At 54.0% G+C, this 21,211-nt stretch overlaps 2 protein-coding genes across 6 annotated transcripts in view; one reads left to right on the forward strand and one right to left on the reverse strand.

The window, feature by feature from the left end:
* The window catches only part of GIT1 (GIT ArfGAP 1), a 27,614-nt gene extending 17,094 nt beyond the window's left edge, over positions 1 to 10,520 (forward strand). The window contains exons 7-20 of the mRNA XM_027862180.1: positions 263 to 305; positions 2,888 to 2,936; positions 3,502 to 3,574; positions 4,508 to 4,605; positions 5,059 to 5,170; positions 5,391 to 5,524; positions 5,757 to 5,909; positions 6,085 to 6,315; positions 6,392 to 6,445; positions 6,871 to 6,957; positions 7,133 to 7,206; positions 7,507 to 7,689; positions 8,619 to 8,682; positions 8,820 to 10,520. Of these exons, the coding sequence (XP_027717981.1) occupies positions 263 to 305; positions 2,888 to 2,936; positions 3,502 to 3,574; positions 4,508 to 4,605; positions 5,059 to 5,170; positions 5,391 to 5,524; positions 5,757 to 5,909; positions 6,085 to 6,315; positions 6,392 to 6,445; positions 6,871 to 6,957; positions 7,133 to 7,206; positions 7,507 to 7,689; positions 8,619 to 8,682; positions 8,820 to 9,032 (1,568 nt within the window). The 3' untranslated portion in view covers positions 9,033 to 10,520. The remainder of the gene's footprint in view (positions 1 to 262; positions 306 to 2,887; positions 2,937 to 3,501; positions 3,575 to 4,507; positions 4,606 to 5,058; positions 5,171 to 5,390; positions 5,525 to 5,756; positions 5,910 to 6,084; positions 6,316 to 6,391; positions 6,446 to 6,870; positions 6,958 to 7,132; positions 7,207 to 7,506; positions 7,690 to 8,618; positions 8,683 to 8,819) is intronic.
* A 3,097-nt stretch (positions 10,521 to 13,617) lies between these two features.
* On the reverse strand, positions 13,618 to 19,011 carry TP53I13 (tumor protein p53 inducible protein 13). Of its 5 annotated transcripts, none has more exons than XM_027861516.1 (7): positions 18,971 to 19,011; positions 18,551 to 18,616; positions 17,984 to 18,028; positions 15,157 to 15,288; positions 14,770 to 14,964; positions 14,191 to 14,680; positions 13,618 to 13,976 (listed from the first exon to the last, which is right to left on the reverse strand). In XM_027861516.1, the coding sequence occupies exons 3-7, from the start codon at positions 17,996 to 17,998 to the stop codon at positions 13,828 to 13,830; spliced, it is 981 nt and encodes a 326-aa protein (XP_027717317.1). In that variant the 5' UTR covers positions 17,999 to 18,028; positions 18,551 to 18,616; positions 18,971 to 19,011; the 3' UTR covers positions 13,618 to 13,827. The 5 variants fall into 5 exon arrangements, with proteins under 5 accessions (XP_027717317.1, XP_027717318.1, XP_027717315.1 ...); XM_027861517.1 differs by lacking the exon at positions 18,971 to 19,011 and adding an exon at positions 18,744 to 18,934; XM_027861514.1 differs by lacking the exon at positions 18,971 to 19,011 and having other exon boundaries at positions 15,157 to 15,285; positions 18,551 to 18,950.
* Positions 19,012 to 21,211: the final 2,200 nt, after the last annotated feature.

Here is a 21,211-nt window from a genome sequence, read left to right on the forward strand (position 1 = left end):
GGGGGGGGATGGGGGAGGGGATAGCACAGCAGAGTGGTATATCGGTACTCCCAGGGCCTCAGCAGCTACTGCTGCTTCTTTACCTTTCACCTACCCTATTCTCCTTATCTCCAACCTCAGGGCTCACCTCTCCTCCTTCCCCTTGGCCTGTGGGCCCCCCAGAGCTTAGGGCCCAGGGCTGAGAGATGGGAATCCAGGAGGTGGGCTCAGGGCCAGCTGTCCCCTCCCACACTGGTGACTTGGCATTTCTGGTTTTGCTCAGATCACAAGAATGGGCATTATATCATCCCGCAGATGGCTGACAGGTGAGTGTCAACCCCACCCCCTGTGTGGGAGAAGGGCCATCCTCTGGGAGGAGGCTAGGTACTCTCTGCCCCAGGATCTCACCTTTTACACAAGAGGAACCTAAGGGTCAGCAGGTCCCATAAAGTCCAAAAGACTTATGGGGGGGGGGGCCTCAGACCTATAGACTAGAACCTATAGGTTTTAATTCATTATCTAAAGTGGGGAAAACAGGTGCTGGGGCCCCAGCGTCCAGCTCAGCTGCCCCCCAGACCTTGGTCAGTCTGGGATCATGACTGCAACTTGGGCTTATTCTCCTCTGACATTTCAAGATGGTAAAAATCGGGCTAACTTCATGGACCTTGGGCACAGAGGCCTTTACAGCCCCCAGGTATGCCCAGAACATTGTGACTGCCTGTGGGCAAGTTTGCTTATCTGTAAGATGGGTATAACAGGAGCAGCTCCCTGGCCATTATCAAATGGGATAATAGCCAACGTTTATGTAGCACTCACTGTGTGTGCAGCACTTTACAATTGCTATCTCACTGGGTCCTCACAACAACCCTGGGAAATAGGTGTTACTTCCATTTTACAGTTGAAAAAACTAAGGCAAAGAGAAGTTAAGTGCCTTCCTCATACAGCTAGTAAGTGTCTGAGGCAGGATTTGAACTCAGGTCTTCTGACTTCAGTCTCAGCGCTCTCTCCACGGAGCCACCTAGCTGCCCCTATAGATGCATACTGAGATAATCTGTGATGTGTGGTATATGAGATAATATATGTCAAGGGCTGTTTACACCTGAAAATGCTCTGAAAATTTGCGTCGTTCCTGGGCAGCAGCCTGAGAGGTAAGTCAGGAGCTCTGCCAACTCACTGTCGCCCAGCCTAGGGCAAATCACTCACTCTCTTTTGGTCCCCTGTGGGATTTGGTTACCTAAATGAGGCATCTTGGTATAGCAGAGAGAAACCTGGCTCGAGAGTCTGAGGATCTGGGTTCAGATCCCACCTTTGGAGCATAATTACTATCTGAATGACATTGCACAAGTCAACTAATCTCCCTGGGCCTCAACTTCCTTATCTGTAAAATGAAGAGATTGGGCAAGATGGCCTCTGAGGTCAGCTTGGTGGCACGGTGGTTAGTGCCAGAGTTGGAGTCAGGAAGACCTGTGTTCAAATCCACCCTCAGACACACATTAGCTGGGTGATGCAGGGAGAGTCGTTTAACCTCTTGTTTGCCTCAATTTCTTCATCTGTAAAATGGGGGTAATACTGGTACCTACCTCACAGGGTTGCTGTGAGGATGCAGTGAGTTAGCGTATGTAAAGTGCTTTGCACACCTTAAAGCCCTACCTACGTGCTAGCCATCATCATCGTCATTATTGTCACTGTTATTATGTATTCCTACTCCAGATCTATGAGCCTGTCTGTGGCCTGTGTGTGACTTTGGACAAGTCCCCTCTTTTTCTGGGCCTCCATTTCCCCGTCTATAACGTGAAGGGGTCAGACTGTCTGGTCTCTGGGGTTCCTTCTCGCTCATGACATCTCCAATGTGACGATCTCGTAGCCCTGCTCTGGCTCTGACGTTCCGTCCCATCTCTTCATAACCTAGAAGCTTCTCCCCACATCAGGCTCTTCCTGTCTTGTCCCAGTGCTAGGAGAAGGCTGCAACGTCCGTGGGGTTCTTTCCATTTGCTCCCAGAAGCCTCTCTTCTCCACCCACCAGGCACAGACCAGTCACTGGTGGTCAAGATACCCCTCAAATGCCCCATGCTCACCTCTTCCCCTGGTCTGCTCCAGAGGCCACAAGGAGGATGCTCCTGCCCTCTTGTGGCTACTTTCAAAATGGCAGCCTTCCCTACCACCTCGGCTTCAGCAGCTGAGCCTGAAAAGGGGAGGAGGGTGCCTTGCTTGCCAGCTAGGGCTTTGTTGCCCTGGGCTTCCTTGGCACAGGAATCTTTCCCCAAAACACCCCATCAAGACATGAGGGGGTGTATTTTTTTCTTTCATTCTTTCGTTCAAATGTGAGCACCTTGGCACTGACCTCAGTGTGTAAGAGTGGCACCCTCTGCTAGCCCCGGATGGAGCGTCCATGGGCTCCTTGGTGGATTCCCTTTCTCTACCGCATCTTACTCACTGCTTTTGTCTCTGCTCTGTGTTGAGGGTGGGGGAAAGTGCATGGCGTGGATACGTGTGTGTGTGTGTGTGTATGTGTATGTGTGTGTGCGCGCACGTGTGTGTGTGTGTGTGCGCGTGTGTGTGAGTGATGGGAGAAGCATACATCCTCCAGCTCTGTCCTGCGCTCAGATAACCACTGCCTCTGTCCTATTCTTTCCTCTGCTGCCTTCCTCTGGACTTAGATCTCGCCAAAAGTGCATGTCTCAGAGGTATTGTGCCCATGGGCCAGGCATCTTGCAAGGGACTGGGTGGAAGGGTGAGGGAAGTATTTGGGGTTCCTCCTTCCCTAGAGTCCTGGCCTCCCACACTTCCGCCAGGGTACCTGCATGTGGGAAAAGTCAATGGCAAGGGGAAGGCACCTGGCTGTGCCTTAACTGTCTTCTTTCCTTTCTCTCCCCAACCTGACATCCATCTGCCACCTTCCAACTTGAAGCCTGGACCTCTCGGAGCTGGCAAAGGCAGCAAAGAAGAAACTTCAAGCCGTGAGTGATGACCAGGCCTGGCCCTGCTGTATCCTCTCCATCTCAGCCTCCCATGGCGCTGCTTATCCTGCTTTCCATCTCTAGCCGCTACCCTGTCCCCATGGCCCCCATCTCCAAAATTGGGGGTCCCCTCTTCTTTCTGACCTTTTCCCTTTCTTTTTGTGCCCGGCTATTTCTCTAGGCTTCTTTTCTAAACACAGCCCTGCCCTTTTCACCATCCTCACCTTCCTGGCTGTGTACTTTTCCCCCCACCCTCTCCTCCCACCTGTGATGGTTCTAATGCCTCTCTTTGCCCTCACCCATCCTCCATCTTAGCAGTTAGTCAGTTACCCAGACCCCCCCCCCAAGGCCCAGTGGGCAGATGCCAGGGCAGGACTGCCATGGAGTCTGACAGAGTGGGGTTGCAGGGGACCTGGGGAAGATGCCTGGCAGGCAGGAGGTTTGCTTTCCCATGTCTAGCCCACTCCCTCCTTGCCCAATGGCAGGTTCCTAGTTAAACTCTCTGGGTTGGGAGGTGGGGCTCCCTTCTGCCCCCTATAGCCTGGGGTCCTCTCTTTGCCTACAGCTGAGCAACCGACTGTTTGAAGAGCTGGCCATGGACGTCTATGATGAGGTCGATCGAAGAGAGAATGATGCAGGTGTGTCTGTGTGTCCCGAAGGGGAGGAGAGGGGCTGAAGGCCTTGGGGAGGCTCAGGCATTGAGGTGGCAAGGGGGGAGAGAGAATGACAGACCAGTGCCCAGTGTTTGAGAGCTCACAGGATCAGAGATTAAAGCTGAAAGGGATCTTCGCGAAGAAATTAAAGCCCAAAGACTCGAGCCTCACAGCAGATTGGATCATGGACATAGAGCTAGGAAAAGGACCCATTTATAACACATCATGTTATAAAGGAGGAAACTGAGACCCAGATGTGTTAAGAGACTAGTCTGGGCTCACAGAGGTCATCGGGAGTAGAGCAAAGATTTGAATCCAGGCCCTGGGACTCCAATGCCGGCATACTTTGCATTGCATATGGGTTCTGGGAGGTTGTCAGTCCCAACCCCACCGCCTCAGCTGCTGTTTGAGGTGACCTCTGGCCAGGGGCGAGGGGGGAAGGAAGTTGCCTTGGGGACCACTGCAGGAGGCCTCCAGATAGCCCAGGAGCTCTCCTCCTGTGCTCAGGGCCAGCTGCGAGGATAGGAGAGGGAAGTTAGACACGGGCAGGCAGCCAGGCTTCTGGCCTACCCCGCCCGGCTTCTTCCCCCGCCCCCACCCCGCCCCCCATTCCTTCATTCCTTCCTAGCCACAGTCATTCCAACCCAAATGCTAGGCTGGAGCAGGCAGAAGAGAGGGAGGGAGGGACAGCCTCGTCCTGTTCTGTTCCCACCCACACACACACATATACCCTCCCATCAGCCTCACCCTCACCCAGATCTTTTTCTGCCTTGCCTGGCTCTGGGGCCTAACTCTGCCACCCTTCCCCTGCCCCCATCCTGGCCCTAGAGGCACAGGCATGTCCCGAAAATTGCAGCCACCCGCCCCCAGCAGTGACTGACGGTCATATTTCCCCCGCCTCCCTCCCCGCCCCCGCAGTGTGGCTGGCCACCCAGAACCACAGCACCCTGGTGACGGAACGGAGCGCGGTCCCTTTCCTCCCAGTCAACCCAGAGTATTCAGCCACTCGGAACCAGGTGAAGGGGCCGCTCGGAGCCTGGGGAGGGAGGCTGGGCAGCGGTTGGGGGTCTGGGAAGAGCCTCAAGCCGGGTGTCTTCGTTTCTCCCTCTCTCCCCTCCCCCTCCCACAACAGCCCTGAGCCAAGCCGTTACTTGGCACGCTTGTGCTTGGTGTCATGCCAACCTTGCTGCCTCCCCAGCCCAGTTTGGCCGGCACCTTGGCTTTAAGGGGAGTGGGGCTGGTGGGAAAGCCTCCCCTCCAGGAGCAGGGTGTGCCAGCCTGTGAGCCCTGCCTCCATCTCTCCAGGCATTTGAAGGGTGTCTGCCGGGCCCGCCCAGCAGGGCATGCCTTTGCTCTGCCCCCAGTCTCCTCTGCAGGCCTCTTCCACTGCCTGCCCACTCCCATTCCTGGAGGTTCTAGCCTGCTCTGGGGTGACCTGTACTCACGCCGAGTCTCTCTCCTCCTGGCAGGGGAGACAGAAGCTTGCCCGCTTCAACGCCCGGGAGTTCGCCACCCTGATCATTGACATCCTCAGCGAGGCCAAGCGGAGACAGCAGGGCAAGAGCTTGAGCAGTCCAACAGGTGGGGGGGGTGGGGCTAGGGACCACCTGCTCTGTTAGATCAGCAAACAGCCTTAGGGAGAGGTGGGGGGTGGGCACGGCATGAGGTTGGGACAGTCTCTCCTCCCTGATGCCAGGTGGGGCTGCCCCCAGCGAGGACCCTTCACCCGGGCAGGGCCCGCCAGCGCCCACTGCTCCCTCGGCGGGGGCCGTCACCACGTGCTTCTCCCTTGCCTCTTCAGACAACCTCGACTACTCCCAGCGCAGCCAGAGTGACGTGGATGACCAGCACGATTACGACAGCGTGGCCTCCGACGAGGACACGGACCAGGAGCCCCTGCGCAGCGCCGGTGCCGCCCGCAACAACCGGGCCAGGGTCTGTGGCCGAGGAAGCCGCCAGGGCTCCGGGGGATGATTGTCCCTCCCTTTTCCCCTCTTGTCGCCTCTCTTCCCGGGGGGGGGGGTTCCTTCCGAGTCCCGGACCCCTCCTCGTGGCCCCTCCCTCCTCGCTGGACTCTGCCCTCTCCCGAAGCCGCTCCCCAGGGAGGGCACCCAGGGCTGTGGAGGGGGAGGCCGGCTGACAGCCTCCTGTCCTCTCTCCTCCCCAGAGCATGGACTCCTCAGACCTGTCAGACGGGGCAGTTACTCTGCAGGAATACTTGGAGCTCAAGAAGGCACTGGCCACCTCAGAGGCCAAAGTGCAGCAGCTGATGAAGGTCAACAGCAGCCTGAGTGACGAGCTGCGGAGGCTGCAGAGGGAGGTCAGGGAACAGAGCTGCCTGGCCTGGTGCCCAGTGCCCCAGCTTGAGAGCAAATGCAGAGGGCCGCCCGCTAAGGGGTGACTCCCTCCCTTCTCGCTGAGAGCCCGGGGCGGCGTGCTTTGGGGCCCCGAGCCCTGTGTGGGCATGTGTGTGACCTCTGCCCTCCCGTCCCCAGATCCACAAGCTTCAGTCTGAGAACTCACAGATCCGGCAGCAGTCAGGCCCTGCCCCGACAGCCCCCGTGCCCAGTGAGCGAGCGGAGCATGGACACGGAGGTGCCAGTGTGGCTGCCCACCGCCGGGACCGCCAGGCCTTCTCCATGTATGAGCCGGGCTCTGCCCTCAAGCCATTTGGGGCCCAGCCCGGTGACGAGCTCGCCTCTCGGCTCCAGCCCTTCCATGGCGGTGTGAGTGCACGGGAAACGCCCTGCGGGTGAGGGTTGGGGTCGGGCGCCCGCGTGCCAATGCTGTTTCTGTCCATAGGAGCTGGAGGACGATTCTGTGTACTCCGTCCACGTCCCTACAGGCCTCTACCGGGTAAGTGGTGCCTTGGGTTAGAGGAATTTAAAATCCAGGGGCCCTCCTCGGGAGTTTGAAAGGAGACAGCGGAAGAGCTTTCCTCTAAGCTTGGTAGTCAGAGGACTCAGGTTCAAACCCCCCTTCTGGGGTTTACCGTGACACCTGGAGCAAGTCACCTTCGACATGGGCCTCAGTTTCCTCATCTGTAACATGAGGGCCTCTAAGTCCCTTCCAGCTCCACATCTGTGATCCTGTAGGTCCCTTAGCCTCCCTGGGCCTCACTCCCCTTGTCTGTAAAATGAAGGGATCGGGCTCGATGGTGGCAGAGGTCCCGCCAGCTGTGGCGATGACCTTGGAGCAGCAGCAGTGCTGAGAAGGGGCGTGGGAGGCGTCAGAAAGGGACAAGAAATCGAGGCTCACTCTGCTGCTGATCTGGATTCCAGATCCGCAAGGGGGTCTCCGCCTCATCCGTACCTTTCCCGCCTTCTTCCCCACTGCTGTCCGGCACGCAGGACGGGGGCCGCCACGTGGTAATGTGTCTGCACTGGTTGGGGGGAGGCTGGGGGCCGTGGGGATGGATCCATTGGTCCTGCCAGGACGGGCCGACATCTCCACCCTGTTGAGGGGAGGGGAGACGGAGGGCCTGGGACGGAGATGGGGGTGTTGGGGAGGCAATTTCTGACGACTCTTTCCCGTCTCCTCCAGAGCAAACTCTCCCGCCACGGCAGTGGGGCCGACAGTGACTATGATAACACTCAGAGTGGGGAACCACTGCTTGGGTGAGCACCCCTACCATCCCCATCTACCCCGGAGTTGGGAAGCCCTGGGTTCAAATGCTGCCTTTGACCTTTACTATTCATGTGAGCCTTCGTTTCCCCATCTGCAAGATAAGGGAGTTGGACTTTCTGATCTCTCGGGCCCCTTCTAGCACTGGGCTCCTCTTATCCGGCCCAGGGCTTGCAGTGGGGGGGTGGGGGTGGGGAATTACAAGGCCCTGAGGCGGTGGGGTCGGGGTATCTTTGAGAGAGTTGGTAGGGAAGGTGGGGACGAGAAGCTCTGACCTGTAGTCCTGTCTGTAGGCTGGAAGGAAAACGATTCTTGGATCTGGGAAAGGATGAAGATTTTCACTCTGAATTGGAGAGCCTGGATGGAGAACTGGACCCTGGCCTACCCAGCACAGAGGATGTCATCTTGAAAACGGAGCAGGTCACCAAGAATATCCAGGAGTTACTGCGGGCTGCCCAGGAATTCAAGCATGACAGGTGCCCTGGAGAGTGGGCTACCACAGGGGTGGCACGCTGCACGTGCAGTGTGGCATTATGGGGGAAGGAGGAGAAAAAGTGGGGGTAACATCACACATGCATACACAAACGTACACAAACATGCACACACATCCATACACAAACACACACAGAAACACATACACACATACATACTCATCCACACTCACAATACACACATACATACACACTCAAATACATACGTATATACTCATACTCACAATACACATACATACATGCTTACACACTCACAAACACATATACACACAGACACTCACACATACAATACAGATACACACTCACACTAGACATACACACATGCTTACACACACTCAAACACATATACACACGTACAAACTCACACACATACACTCACACACTCATAATACATATACACACACTCAAACACATGCACATACACTCACACTACACATATATGCACACTCAAATATATACATGTATACATGTTCACACACATACACACATATACACTCATACACACTCACAATACACAAACACACGTGCCCGCACATTCACACTCACACACATGCACACTCATACATACACACTCACAAAAACATACACACATACATGTACATATGCATTCGCACACTCACACACTCAAAAACATACACATATACACTCATACACACATGCACTTGCACACATATACACACTCACGCACATGCATATACACTCATGCACACTCACAGTGCACACACTCATACATACATACTCATACACACTCACAATACACATGCACACTCACACACTCAAACACATACACACCCATAAACATATACACTCATACTCACAATACTTATATACACATTCACACACACTCACAATATACGTGTACACACACATGCGCTCGAGCATACAGAACTCTCCCCTCTCCCTCTTCCTCTCAGCTTCGTGCCCTGTTCAGAGAAGATTCACGTGGCAGTGACGGAGATGGCCTCCCTCTTCCCGAAGGTAGGGGGGAGGAGCCTGTCTCATTGTCATTTCGAGGGGTCTCTCTGGCCAACCTAAAGGTGCCAGGAAGAGCGGGGCTGGATGGGCAGGCAGTCCAGAAGCAGCCCCTGAGTGCCCCACTCCCTTTCTTCCTGCAGAGACCCTCTCTGGAGCCCGTGCGCAGCTCCCTCCGGCTTCTCAATGCCAGTGCGTACAGGCTGCAGAGCGAATGCCGTAAGACGGTGCCCCCTGAGCCCGGTGCCCCCGTGGACTTCCAGCTGCTCACACAGCAGGTGATCCAGTGCGCCTATGACATCGCCAAGGCAGCCAAGCAGCTGGTGACCATCACTACTAGAGAGAAGAAGCAGTGACCAAGCCCCCCTGCCCTCCCAGAGGTGCCCTCCCTACCCCTCCCTCCCCTTCCGGGGGCCTCCCAGGCCAAGGGAGCTGGGTCACTTTCCACACTCACTCCTCCCCATCCAAGCAGCCGCTGGCACAAGTGCCCTTAGAGCTGGTGTGCTTGCCGGGCAGCCGTGAACCTTGGTGTCTGACACCCCCTCATCACCCCCTCCCAGGAAGGCCTGGGGGGGATGAGGAGGGTGGCAAGGGACTCTTTGCCCACTGGAAGTGAGGTGTGACTCAGGGACAGAGTCCAAGCAGTGGGCCCAGGCGCCCCCACCTCCCGATTGTAAATAAGACCTTTCCCTAGCAGAGTTCCGGGGTGGGGGTGAGAACATGAGGACTGCTCCCTCCGGCTCCTGGCCCCTTCCTTCCCCAGCTTCCTTAGGCTCCTTCGGCAAAGGATCGGGGGAAGGGACACTCCACGCTGGAGCCCGCTCCCCACACATGCACACCCACCCCCATGAGCCAGTTTAGTCCTCTTGTGGGCTGAGCGGGGGGCACTCCCCCCACCTTGTACATAGTCTCTGTGGATGTCCCCTTCCCTGTAGCCACCAGCCCCTCAGCTGCTCTCTCTCTAATGCCAAACGGCCCCTGCCCCTGGTGTGGGCTCAGCTCCTGCTTGGGGGCTCCCAGCAGCAAACACTGGAAATCGTTTTTCTTAATTTTAACTTTGTGGTAACTGAGTGTCCCTGTGTGCCTGAGTGTGAGTGAGTGGGCGGCAGTGCCGTCCTGCAAGCCTGCTCCCTTTGGGATTTTTGGTTTTTTGATTGGGGTGGGGGGGAAGGAAGGGAAGCCAATGAGGACAGAGATGGGGATGACACTACCCTGGAGCCTCCCTCTTCCCTGCCCTAGGCAGAGCCGTGCCAACTTGATGAGCTGTGGTTGTACCAGCCACGATTCCCAGCCCCATACCTCTTTTTCACCCTACTCCCCCCCAGCATCCCCTTTTTTCTGTGAAGAGGAGCTGTGGCCTTAAAACGGAAATGCCCTGCCCCACTTCACTTGGGAGGCTGGAGGAGGATGTGCATATGGCTCTGCCTTGCCAGAAGAGTGAAGGACCCTAAGCCTGGGGCTGGCTCCCCCGGGGTCCCTAACCCATCTGCTCGGCCGAAGTCCTTGCCATCTCAGTCCCTTCACAAGCCCCTAACCGTCCTGAGGGCCCAGTATGGGGCACCGGATCCGAAGTTTTTGGCACCTGGTCCCACCCTGGGCACCTGCCCCTTGCCAGAGCTGTAGAGGCATGCCATATTGTCCTAGCAGGGGTGAGATTCTCCAGCTCCTCTCCTTCCTCACCCCAAATGCTCCACCCCATTTGGGGCTGGGGGCTGGGCCATGTCTGTGTGGTGATGGGTGGGCTGACTGTCAGATGTGTGTCATGTACATTTGTATCAAAAATAAATAAGTGACCATTCTGTCTGCCTCATACTTGGAGGCGGAGGGTGGGCACTGGAAATCTGTCCGAATGCTCAGAGCTAGACTTACTCCGCTAAGTGCCCACCTCCTCAGTACTGCTGCACCTCATCCCATCAACAAAAAACCTACTGCATACTGTGGCAGTAACTGAGCATGACCCAGTCCCCCTCCCAGAGCAGACTGCCTTTTCAAACAAAAGTCAAGACACTCCCATGTGAACTTACAGATGTGGACATTCAGCTGGTGCAAATCTGAACCCCTTCCATGCCCCTTCACCTTTTTGGTGTCATGGACCCCTTAGGGGGCAGGCTGGTGAAGACTATGTCTAAAAGAAGTCTAAGTCTACTCAGAATCATGTTGTTAACGGCATAAATTAAAATACATAGATTTATCAAGGAAACCAATTATATGGAAATAGTTGTCAGAATATTAAAAGAAGTTCACAGATCCTGGGATAAGAACCTCTGCTCTTTTTCCATTGGTTAACTACAAATTGATTTGCATTTCTCATATTATTAATGATTTAGAACAATCTTTCATGCAGTTGTTAGTTGCAGTTCTTTTAAGAACTATTCATACCTGTTAGCCTCTTTTCCATTGAGGAATTTCAATTGAAGCTTTCAGGGTTATATGTTGTATTATTTCCCTATGTATCTTGCATATCAGAGATTATCTGATGCCAGGATTTTATTTCCCCAATCAACAGCTTACTTTGTTATGATAGCTGCATTGATTTTTGTTAGATCACAAACTTTCTTCAAAAACTTTTCAATTTTCTATAATTGTGGTCACAGAAAAGGTGCCAACATTCTGTACTAGGAGGGGAAATTCCTTGTTAGAAGCTCCTTATGCTAATCTCAGGTCCAATCTCAATTAATTAATCTCTATTAATTAATAATCACTAATATTTATATGGTGATTACCCTGAGCTGGGAAAGTGAGTGCTATTATTATCTCCATTTTACGGATGAAGAAACTGAGGCTAACAGGCTAAGTGATTTGCCCAGGGTCACACAGCTGGTGAGTGTCTAAGGCTGCATTTGAACTGGGATCTTTTTGAGTCCAGGTCTGTTAGCTGTATCCACTGTACCACCTAGTTGCCCCATCTCTACCTATTTATCTTTTGCGATAATCTCTACCTGTTTGGTTAAGATTTCTTCCTCTAGACCTGAAAGGATCCTGAGCTGTTTTTTTTCTTTTTTAAGTAGCATTACCTTTAATGTTACAGAAAATTCCAATGCAGTACTCCAGTTGTCCATCCCTTTACCCATTAATCTTGCCATCTGACTGACTCAGCACTTCTTCTGAGCTGATATTCCTTTAATGGTATCCTCTAGATTGTGGTAGAATTTCACAAACTGTCACCTGCTGCCCAGTCCCCTGTCTCACCTACTTAGTCAAAGGACCTTCTCCTGCAGCTAAGTCTCCTATGGCAGCTGATGATATTTCTGCTGTCCCCTCTCCTGGTTAGGCTTTCTCTCTGGTGCTGGGTTCAGTCTGAGGAAGGGTTTTAATAAACTAGAGAGTAACCGGTATGGTGAAGGACCCCAAGATACCACCATCAGAGGACAGGGTGAACAAACTGGCTGTTTAGTCTGAAAGGGGGAGATAGGAAACATGATGTCTTGAAGTATTCTGAGGGGCATTATGTGGAAAACGAATGACTCCAGAGAGAGAGAGAGAGAGGGCAAGTGACTTCACTCCAGTTTCCAAATCTGTAAAATGGAGATAATTCTGTGGTGGCTAAGTCGCAAGAGTTGTGAAGTCCAAAGAAAATATTTTAAACACTTTGCAAACTTGCAAGCACTATAGGGAATGTCAACCAACAGAGGGTCAACCTCAGATGCCAGAAGACCTGGGTTCAAGCCCTACCTTGAAAGCTGTCATTCTAAATAACTCATTTAGTCTCCAAGATTTTAAGCTGGAGAGAAGATGTTTATTTGCATTCCCAAGAAATCACAGGTCAATTAAGGGAGGAAAAAATGGTAATTTTTGTTGCTATGGGCCCCTATGGACTATACCAGGAGCTGGGGATGAGTGGCCATCGAAATGAGGCAAACTTTGGCTTGACTGTGTAAACCATCACCAAAAAGTGAAAAAAGGATTAGTAATTAGAATGAGCAATCTTAACTTCAGAAGACCAGGTGAGAAAGTGCACTTCTCTACAAAGGTGGGGGGGCTGCAGGGGAAGAATATTACACATACTGTCTTGTTGGATATTAGTATCGGGTAGTTTTGCTCAACTACTTCTCTTCCCCCCACCCCACCTCCCTCACCCCTTTCTTTGTATTCGTTGCTACGAGACTTGGCTCTGGGTGGGGGAGGAGTCTAAATGACTTTGAGGCAGCTAAATGGTCCAATGGGTAGAGTTCTGGACCCGAACTCCGGAAGAACTAAGTTCAAATACTGCCTCAGTAGTAGCTTAGGGGCTTGACGACTCTGGGCAGGTCACAACATCTGCCTGCCTCAGTTTCCTCATCTGTAATAGCCCCTACTTCCTAGTGTGGTTATGAGGATTGAATAAGGTGTGTAAAGGGCTTTCAAACCTTAAAGCACAGTAGAAATGCTAACTATTGTGTAAAAACAAGATAGAAATAACAATTAGCCAGAAAAAAAAATACAGGAATTTTCTAGCAGTTGGAGCTGTCCAAGAGTGCCCCACCTCCCCCGCCGTTAGCTGGCCGGCGAGTAGGGGACCAGATGGTCTCTGAGGTCCTGTCCACACCAGATTCTGAGAAAGCAGTAAGAAGCTCCCGGAACCTAAACTTGCAATCCCACCCATACACTGAGCCAGCCACCCACCTCGTAGTCGGGGTGATCTGGGTTCATGATCCACATTAGACACATACTGGCTGAGACAGTCTAGGCGGGTCATTTGACTCAGTGCTCGGGCAGCTATAAAAATTGCAAAAATTGGCTATCTGCCTTGACAGAGGGACTGTCTTCACCAGGAGTACCGTCCACCAATAAACCACGGGTCTGAGTCAAAAATCAAAACCAAAAAACAACCGCACTTTAGACACAGGTTTCTAGTCCAGAGCTGTGGCTCCCAACGAAGGACGGCGTCGGGGTGGGCGTGGGCGTGGGCGTGGGGGTGGCAGACGTGCCCAAGGGCCCAAGAAGACCAGAAAGCCACGGGAATCTACTAAAATAATTTAATTAGAAATCCAGGGAGTGGGTCACGCCCAGGGAGGAGCCTGCACCGCCCCGACAGGCCAGCAGGGGCTCCCAGCTGGGCGCTGTCCACGTGGCAGGGCCACCCCGGGACTGGTGACCCCAGGCCGGGAGGAGCCAGGCTCAGGGCCGCCCCTTGCCCTCCCTCCCTCCTCGGTGGCCAGGGCCAGCCAGGCCTCAGTCCGAGGAGCTGTCGCCGTCACCGCCCCCGCCGTCGGGGCCAAGGCTGCCTCCGACCGGGTCGGGGCCGGGCGGGAGGAGGGGTCTCCGACGGGAGCGCTTGGGTCTTCGGAGGCCGGCGGCCAGCAGTCTCCGCTTCAGCACGGCTGGGGGGAGAGGCAGGCAACCGGTGGGTGAGTAGCACCCTGGAGGGGGCCAGGGGCCAGGGGAGGAGGAGGGAACGGCCAGGGGCTTGGGACGGCCGGAGGAAGAGGAACTGGGGGGCGAGGGCGCGGAGAAGCCAGGGGCCTGGGGAGGAAGAGCAAGGGGAATGGGTGGCCAGAGGCCCGGGGGAGGGGGAGCAGGGGGAGGGGCCGTCACCTGCCACCGTGTCCTGGCCGTCCATCGACGGCCCCCAGTAGATACTCTCCCCCCGACGGAAGTTTCGATGCAGCCGTGTGCAGAGCGTGGCCAGCGTGAGAAGCACCAGCAGGAAAGTCAAAGCCGTGGCTGCCCACGCCGCTTCCTCGGTTCGCGGAGTAGGAGCCCTGGCCGGCCGGGAAGGGGCTGCCCGGGGCGCTGGAGAGGGATGCCCAGGGCAGACGCAACCCCCTGGGCTTCCATGCCCAGGTCGGGAGTCATTGCTTTCTCCACCTCTCGGAGCAATGGCCAGCATGGGAGTATCACCGGCCTCCCCTGGGCTGATCCCTAAGGAGTGAGGAGGGGCCCTGGTGGCAGGGGCTGTGGGCAGAGAACCAACGGCAGCTCGAAGTCCCCTCCTCTTCGCTCCAAGAGTGTACTCTGGACCCCAGGACTTAATCCCTTCCCCGGGGGGGCGCCAACTCCGGAGGGCAAAGGCTGTAGCCAGGGCCTGTGAGAGTCAGGAAGAGAAGTCACCCCTCCCTCATTCCCTATGTCCAGATCCGCCCAAAGCACTGACCAACCACCAAGTCCCCTCACCTGTACACTCCCTCTTGGACACAGGTGGTCCTTGCCTAGGGTGGGCTCTGCCCAGTGAAGCCAGGGGGCACTGGAAGGGGTGGGCCAAGCTCTCCTCTTTCCCCTTCTCCTCCTCCTCTTCAACCAGCGGGCCACCCAGGCTGGCTCTACTCTTGCCATCTCAAGTGATGACCCCGAGGCAACCAGTACAAGAGGCTGTAAGAAGCACCAGCAACAGGCATGGGCAGAGCATTTTAGACACCCACTTTATCTGCTCCCCCAAGTAGTGAAGGGTCTCCCTGTGAGAGTCTCCTGGAAACCCTCTCTTCCCATAGATGTTAACAACCAGACACCCCCCTTTCACCCAACACCCAGAGCAGCACCACTGCCAAATCCCAGGCTACTCACCCGTTGCTGAGTGAGGCCGAGATAAGGGATCAGTCTGGGTTGGGATACACAGATGTGGGCCAGAAGGGCAAACTGGAGTTTCAGCCAGGGGTGGACACAGGGGTGGTAGAGGAAGGTGATGTTGCTGCCCTGCTGGGAAGGGCTCTGGCTCAGGCTCTAGCCCAACCATACTTGGCCTCTCCCTGAGATACAGGGAGCCAGTGCTCCACCTTCCTTAGGACCCAGCTAAGTATGGGTAATGATGTTGGCTGAGAATGTAGCTTTTCCTACTTTTACTGAGCCTCTGACAAAGGGGGCTGCATTGGAGCTATTTTGCCCAAGGCCTATCCAAACTCTTCTGCCCAGTGAAGTCTTCCCACTGCCCTCACCCCTTCTTTCTCAGGCTCTCTCCCTCCCCTTCTTCAAAACTCCATTTTGAATCCACCAAACAGATCACTCCCTTGACCCTTCCTGTCCTTGGTATTATTCCAAATAAAATGTCTTCAATGCTGAGCTTATTGTGTCTCCCTCTAGATTTTAAGCTAGAGCTTTTTTTCATTCAATACTTATCAAGCACCTACCATGAACAAAGCTGTGCTAGGCTTTGTTTCTTGGAGATGCAAAGATAGAGGAGGCCTGGGCCCTGGCCTTCAGAGAGCAGAGAGTCCAGGAGAAAGAGCAAGGCCATGACATACACACGTGTAACACAGAAGAGCAGGAAAAAAGAGCGACAAGTTGAATGGTGGGTGAGTCCAAGGATGGCATCATAAAGCCCACAGCCCTGGAGTTGGGATTTGTAATATGGGAAGAATTTCAGGGAGAAGGCATTCCCGATAGAGAATGAGGAAATCTAGGAAGCAAGAAAGCTTATGATGTCCACAGAGGATGGAGGCAAGTTTCATTGAATGAAGCTACAGGACATGTGGAGGAGGGAAGAGAGAGAGAGAGAGAGAGAAAACTGGAAAGCTAAGGACACATTAGCTTATGGAGGGTCTTGAATGTCAACATGAATCTAGACCAGGGGTGAGGAACCTTCTGTCTCAAGGCCCCACGTGGCCCTCTAGGTCCTCAAGTGCAGTCCTCTGACTGAAACCAAACTTTACAGAACAAATCCCCTTAATAAAAAGATTTGTTCTGTAAAACGTGGATTTAGTCAAAAGGCCCAATTCAAGGACCTAGAAGGCCACATGTGGCCTTGAGGCAGAAGGTTCCCCACCCCTGGTCTAGACTTTATTCTGGAGGCTACAGGGATCCAATGAAGAATTTTGATGAGATGAGAGACAAGTGTGCATATTAGGAAGATTAATTTGGCCCCTGTAGGAAGAAGAGACTAAAGGGTGCAGGGGAGGCAGGAAAACCCATTAGGAAATCATTTCACTAGCCCAGGGGAGGTCAGACCTGCCCAGAGATATGGGCAAGGTTGATTTGCCAGAGCTTTGCAACTGATCAGCTGCACAAATTAAGACTCAAAGCTACCAGCTCAGGGTAGGGCCAGGCCTATCTTCTATTTATTCAAAAGTCCCAGCAAACAGAAGGCTCAACGAGACAATCAGGTTGCCCAACCCTTGGTGTTGACTTAAACACCCCAATAAATTCTAATTTACTCAGCAACTCACATGAGCCAGCCCTGAACTAGGGAGGAGAAAAGCCATATGAGACACGGTCTCTGCCTCAGGAAGAAAGAAGGCTGTAGTGAAGAAGACAAAGTTAAAACATATGAAATAAGAGGGCACAGACAAGTCAGAAGATGTGTAAAATTCTGTTATGCTTCCAGGGTTCAAACAAAGACCAGTGTGGAGTGCAGGGGACCAGTGGAGGAACTGAGATCAGAGATACACCAGGCTTTCCACTCTACAATTCAACACTCTTTTACATGCCGTCTCCCCTGTTTAAACGCTGGGACAATGCTGTGCACAGAGTATATGCTAACTTAATAAATTCTTTTTCCTTCATTCACTCATTGAGGGACAGACAGGATTTGGATAGATGGAGAGGCGAGAGAAGAGGATCAGTAATGCACACAAGTCGGGAGGTAGGAGAGCATGACAAAAATTAGTCTGGTCTGGCTGGGCAGAGGCTTTGTGTGGAAATTAATATAAGACTGGATGGGTAGCCAGGTCAAGCCAGATCATGCTGGGCTGAGCAAAGATGCAGCAAGAAATAGGGAGCCATGGACTGTCTGAGTACAAGAACGAGATGATGAAAGGCTGTGGGGGAAGATTCCTCAAGGCAGCAGTCTCCATGATAGGAGGGAGAAGAGCTAGAGTCCCTCAAAAGGACTGTTGTAATGGCCCAGTGGTGAAGTGATTGGGACCTCTACTCCAGCCCTGATACAAATGGAGAGGAAGAGTTGGAGAGGTAACATTGTAAAAGATTGAAGAAACTGATCAGATTTAGAAGATGAGTCCAAGATGATTCCAAGGTGTAAGGTCTGAATGACTTACATGTACATTCCCCCCACAGTAATGGATAGGGTTCTTTTTAAAGAACTTTCACACACATTATCTCATCTGATGCCCATATTAATATGCCATGCAGATGCTTATCAACAACAGAATTTGGACTAGAACCCAGGTCTATCTGACTCCCAGTTTCATGCTCTTTCCAGCCTACAGCATCCCACCATTTGGCTGTGGGCCAGTCAGTCAGGAAGCACTCACTCACTCACCATGCCAGTGCCCCATACCTCCCACCTGGCATTTTAGGTGGAGGGCTGATGGCAAGCAAATTAGTTCAGCTGGAGTAAAGGGTCCAAACCCCAGAGTTACAGGTAACAGAGTTAGTGACACAAGGTGAAAAGAAGCAGCATCAGCCTTCCCCATCACCACCATGCTGTATTGCCCCCTACCTGCCCTGGGCCCATCCAAGTCTTGGTTACTACTCTTGGAGACACCTGTGAGTAGGGAAAGGAAGAAATCTGAGTGACTCAGGAGCACCCATAGGGGGTTTGGGAGGGGAGAAGGGGTGAATACTTTAACTCTTGGCCAGCATGGGGGTAAGGGGAGGGCTGAGGAGGGGGCAGGGAAAGACATTCCAGGAAACCAGGACCAGGCTGGGGGTAGAGGAAAAGCTCCTTAAGGCTGAAGTCCTATTCATCTTTGTACACCAGTGCCTTGTACAGAGTATGCTCTGGAGAAATGTTTTTGTTCAATCAATTACTTATGTGGGAAAAGGGAGAGGGAGCAAGCTGTGAGATCCCTGTAGATCCGAAGGACAGTAGGGACATCTGGGGTTCTCAAAAAGAAACAGGAGGGAGTGTCACTGCAGAGCTAGGAATCTGGACCAGAAACCTGGAGGTGTTAGGGGCAGACGCCTCTCAAGTCCCCAAAGTGGTCCTCGGTTCACATTCGCAGAGGATTTGTGGGTGGCTGGGCTCAGTCTGGGCCCCATTTATACAACTATGCAAGAGTCCTACCTCTTGGGGCAGAGGCCACAGCTCCCCAGGGCATCGGACCCTGTCCTGGGCCAGCTCAGTCGAGACCTGCAAACCCCAGAAGCAGAGAGCTAGAGCGACCCGTCTGGAAGGGATCCCCACTCCCCCCGTCCAAGCCCTCCACCCTCCTTGCATTCCTCCCAGTCTGCCCCGAGGCTCGGGGTCCCAGCCTAACGGGATGGCGCCCTCCTCTTGTCTGCCTCTGGACTCGGTTTCTCCGCTCTCTGACATGGAGCTCCTGGTTGGCGGCGCCAGCAAGACAAAGGTTGAAGATGCGGAGGCGGGGACTCGGGACAGCGCTCCTGGCTCCTCCCTTCCAGCCTCTGTGCCAAGGCCGGGGGCGCTTGAAGATCTCGGAGGAGGTGGGTGCAGTCCCCTAGGCGGGGCAAGGGGCAGACTTACCGCCCTGGGACCGCGCGCCGCCCGGCAGAACAGCGCCGGCAGCAGCAACAGCAGCAGCAGCGGAGGCTGCCGCAGCAGCTGCGGCCAGCGGGGTGCCGCCATCCCCCGCCCAAGCCCCGGACTGTCCCGGCGGGGAGCTGGCCCCGCTGGCCCGGCCTCTGGCCCCGCCCCCACGCGCTGGCTCCGCCCCTCCCTCGCGCCCAGCCCATGCAATGGACAGACTCCGTCTCGCTCCTCGCCTCACCCCCTACGCTGCCCCTCCTCCTCCGCCCCGCCCTTGGCCAGCGTTGTCAATGAAGGAGGCTGTCTGAGATTCTCTACTCCTGGACCCGCCCCCCCTCTGGATCTGGGCCCCAGACCACGCCCTCAGGCTCCGCCCTCTCGGTGCGCGCCCCGGGCTGGACCTCGCAGCGGAGAGAGAGGGGGATGAGCGAGCGCGTGTGCGTGAGGGTGGGGGGAGGAGCGGCGAGTTGCAACAAAATATCCGGCCGGCCGCGCGTCGTGACGCCAGCTCGGCGAGGTCACGTTGAGGGGTAATAGATGAGGCCGGCGGAGTTGTGAGGGGACTGGCGTGAGATGAGCGCTAGTTGAGAAAACTGGCGCTTGCGCAGAAGGTGGGGGTACAATGGAGGGGGGGATGTAGATGGAGGGGGTTGCGCACGCGCAGTCTCTAGTGGCGGTAGGTGAGAGTTGGCATGGCGCGCTGGGCGGGGTTCGGGGCGAATGATTAGAAGCGCTCTCGCTGCGCAGAAGCGAGACCCGCAGGCACCAGAAACGGCTTTGAGCATCCTTGACTAAGCCCGAATCTCTAGGAGCCTCCTGAGAGAGAGTGTGGGGAGAGACACCTGGGAGCCCGGGCCAATCCCGACCCCTCTCTGAGCCTCAGGTTCGTCTTCTATAAAATGGGGATAAATAATACCAGCACTACCGAAGCGCTGAACTCGCAGTGAAACATGGATAGACCGAGTAAAGCACTTTGTACGCCTTAAAGAGCTGTATCAATGTCACTTGTTATCATCATTATTATTATTACTCCGCAGTGGATTACTCCAGCAGTACCTGGAGTCAGGAAGACCTGGGTTCAAATCCTCCAGTGCTCTCAGCCATTGACTGTGTGACTTTTGGTAGGTCACTTAACCACCGGCTGCCTCAGTTTCTTCATCAGTAAATAATAATAATACCCACCTTCTCAGTAGGTTGTCATGGGGATAATACTTGTCAAGCGCCTTAAGAACCTTTAAGTGCCAAGAAAATGCTAGCTATCGTTATTGAAGCATTTCAAAGCACTATATATTCAAAGCTCACGTATATATTCAAATTCACTTATCTCACTGATTTATCCAGAGGTTTAAATGAGATAATTAATGAGACGACGTGCTTGGCTATACAGCTAGTCGCAGAAGTCTTAGTACAGTGTTAAAATATTACAGCTGAAGCTGTTACGTCATTCTTAGCATTGTTATTCCAACTCCCTGAAGCCCAGGTCCCAGCTTCCAGTAGTGAAACTCTGACCTCGAGCCTCCTGGGCTCCCACCCCATCCTTTCCAACGCCCAGGATCCAATCCCCAAACCACAGGTCTCAAACTCCCCCTCTCCTATTGCAAAATCGGAGCAGGCGAAGTGGGTGAGGGCAGGGGTGTGGAGGGGAAAGATAAAGGGAACAGAGGAACCAATCACTGTATTCTTGACCAGGGCTGATCCTATTAGGAATCGTGCCCGGAGGAGCCACCCTCTTTCAAACTCCCTGGCCCCAGCTGAACTTTCTTCTCCACCCAGTGGGAATCCCTCCATCAGACCACAGATCCACAGTCTGGAGGGAGGGGAGGGGCAGCAGAGAAGGCCGGAGTGTCTCATATTTCCCTCCCACTCTCCCCGCATACAGTGTACCGTTACTGTGGACATGAGATGTTTGTTAGGGATGGGGAGAGCTGGACTTTATCCGGAGCGATATGAAGGCAGCCAGCAGGCCTCGCCCCCAAATAGGAGAGCTTTCAGGGACCTCTGGGCCTACCTCCTCTCCCCTTTCCCTTGGACCCTGGTTCTGCCAACAACATTCCAATAGAATTTAAAGAAGGAGTTATGGTGGTGGATTGCTGAGTTCAACCAAAAAAAAAAAAAATCCATGGGAAGGCAACCCAATTCTTCTAAGCCAAGAGACTCCTCCCCTCTCCACCTTGGGCAAGGTTTCCTTGCCCTCTCCACCTTGGTTAACAATTCTGCACCCCCATCCTAGGGAGACCT

The sequence above is a fragment of the Vombatus ursinus genome, unplaced genomic scaffold (genome assembly GCF_900497805.2).
Source record: "Vombatus ursinus unplaced genomic scaffold, bare-nosed wombat genome assembly UNPS02014768.1, whole genome shotgun sequence".
In the NCBI taxonomy this organism is placed as follows: Eukaryota; Metazoa; Chordata; class Mammalia; order Diprotodontia; family Vombatidae; genus Vombatus; species Vombatus ursinus.

What these genes read in the sequence shown, in the direction of transcription:
- TP53I13 (XM_027861513.1), bottom strand. Translation starts at nt 18,799, where the DNA reads ATGTCAGAGAGCGGAGAAACCGAGTCCAGAGGCAGACAAGAGGAGGGC. An exon ending in TCGGCCTCACTCAGCAACGG is followed by an intron (nt 14,965 to 15,156) that starts GTGAGTAGCCTG and finishes TGCTTCTTACAG; the next exon opens with CCTCTTGTACTGGTTGCCTC. An exon ending in GTCCAAGAGGGAGTGTACAG is followed by an intron (nt 14,681 to 14,769) that starts GTGAGGGGACTT and finishes TGACTCTCACAG; the next exon opens with GCCCTGGCTACAGCCTTTGC.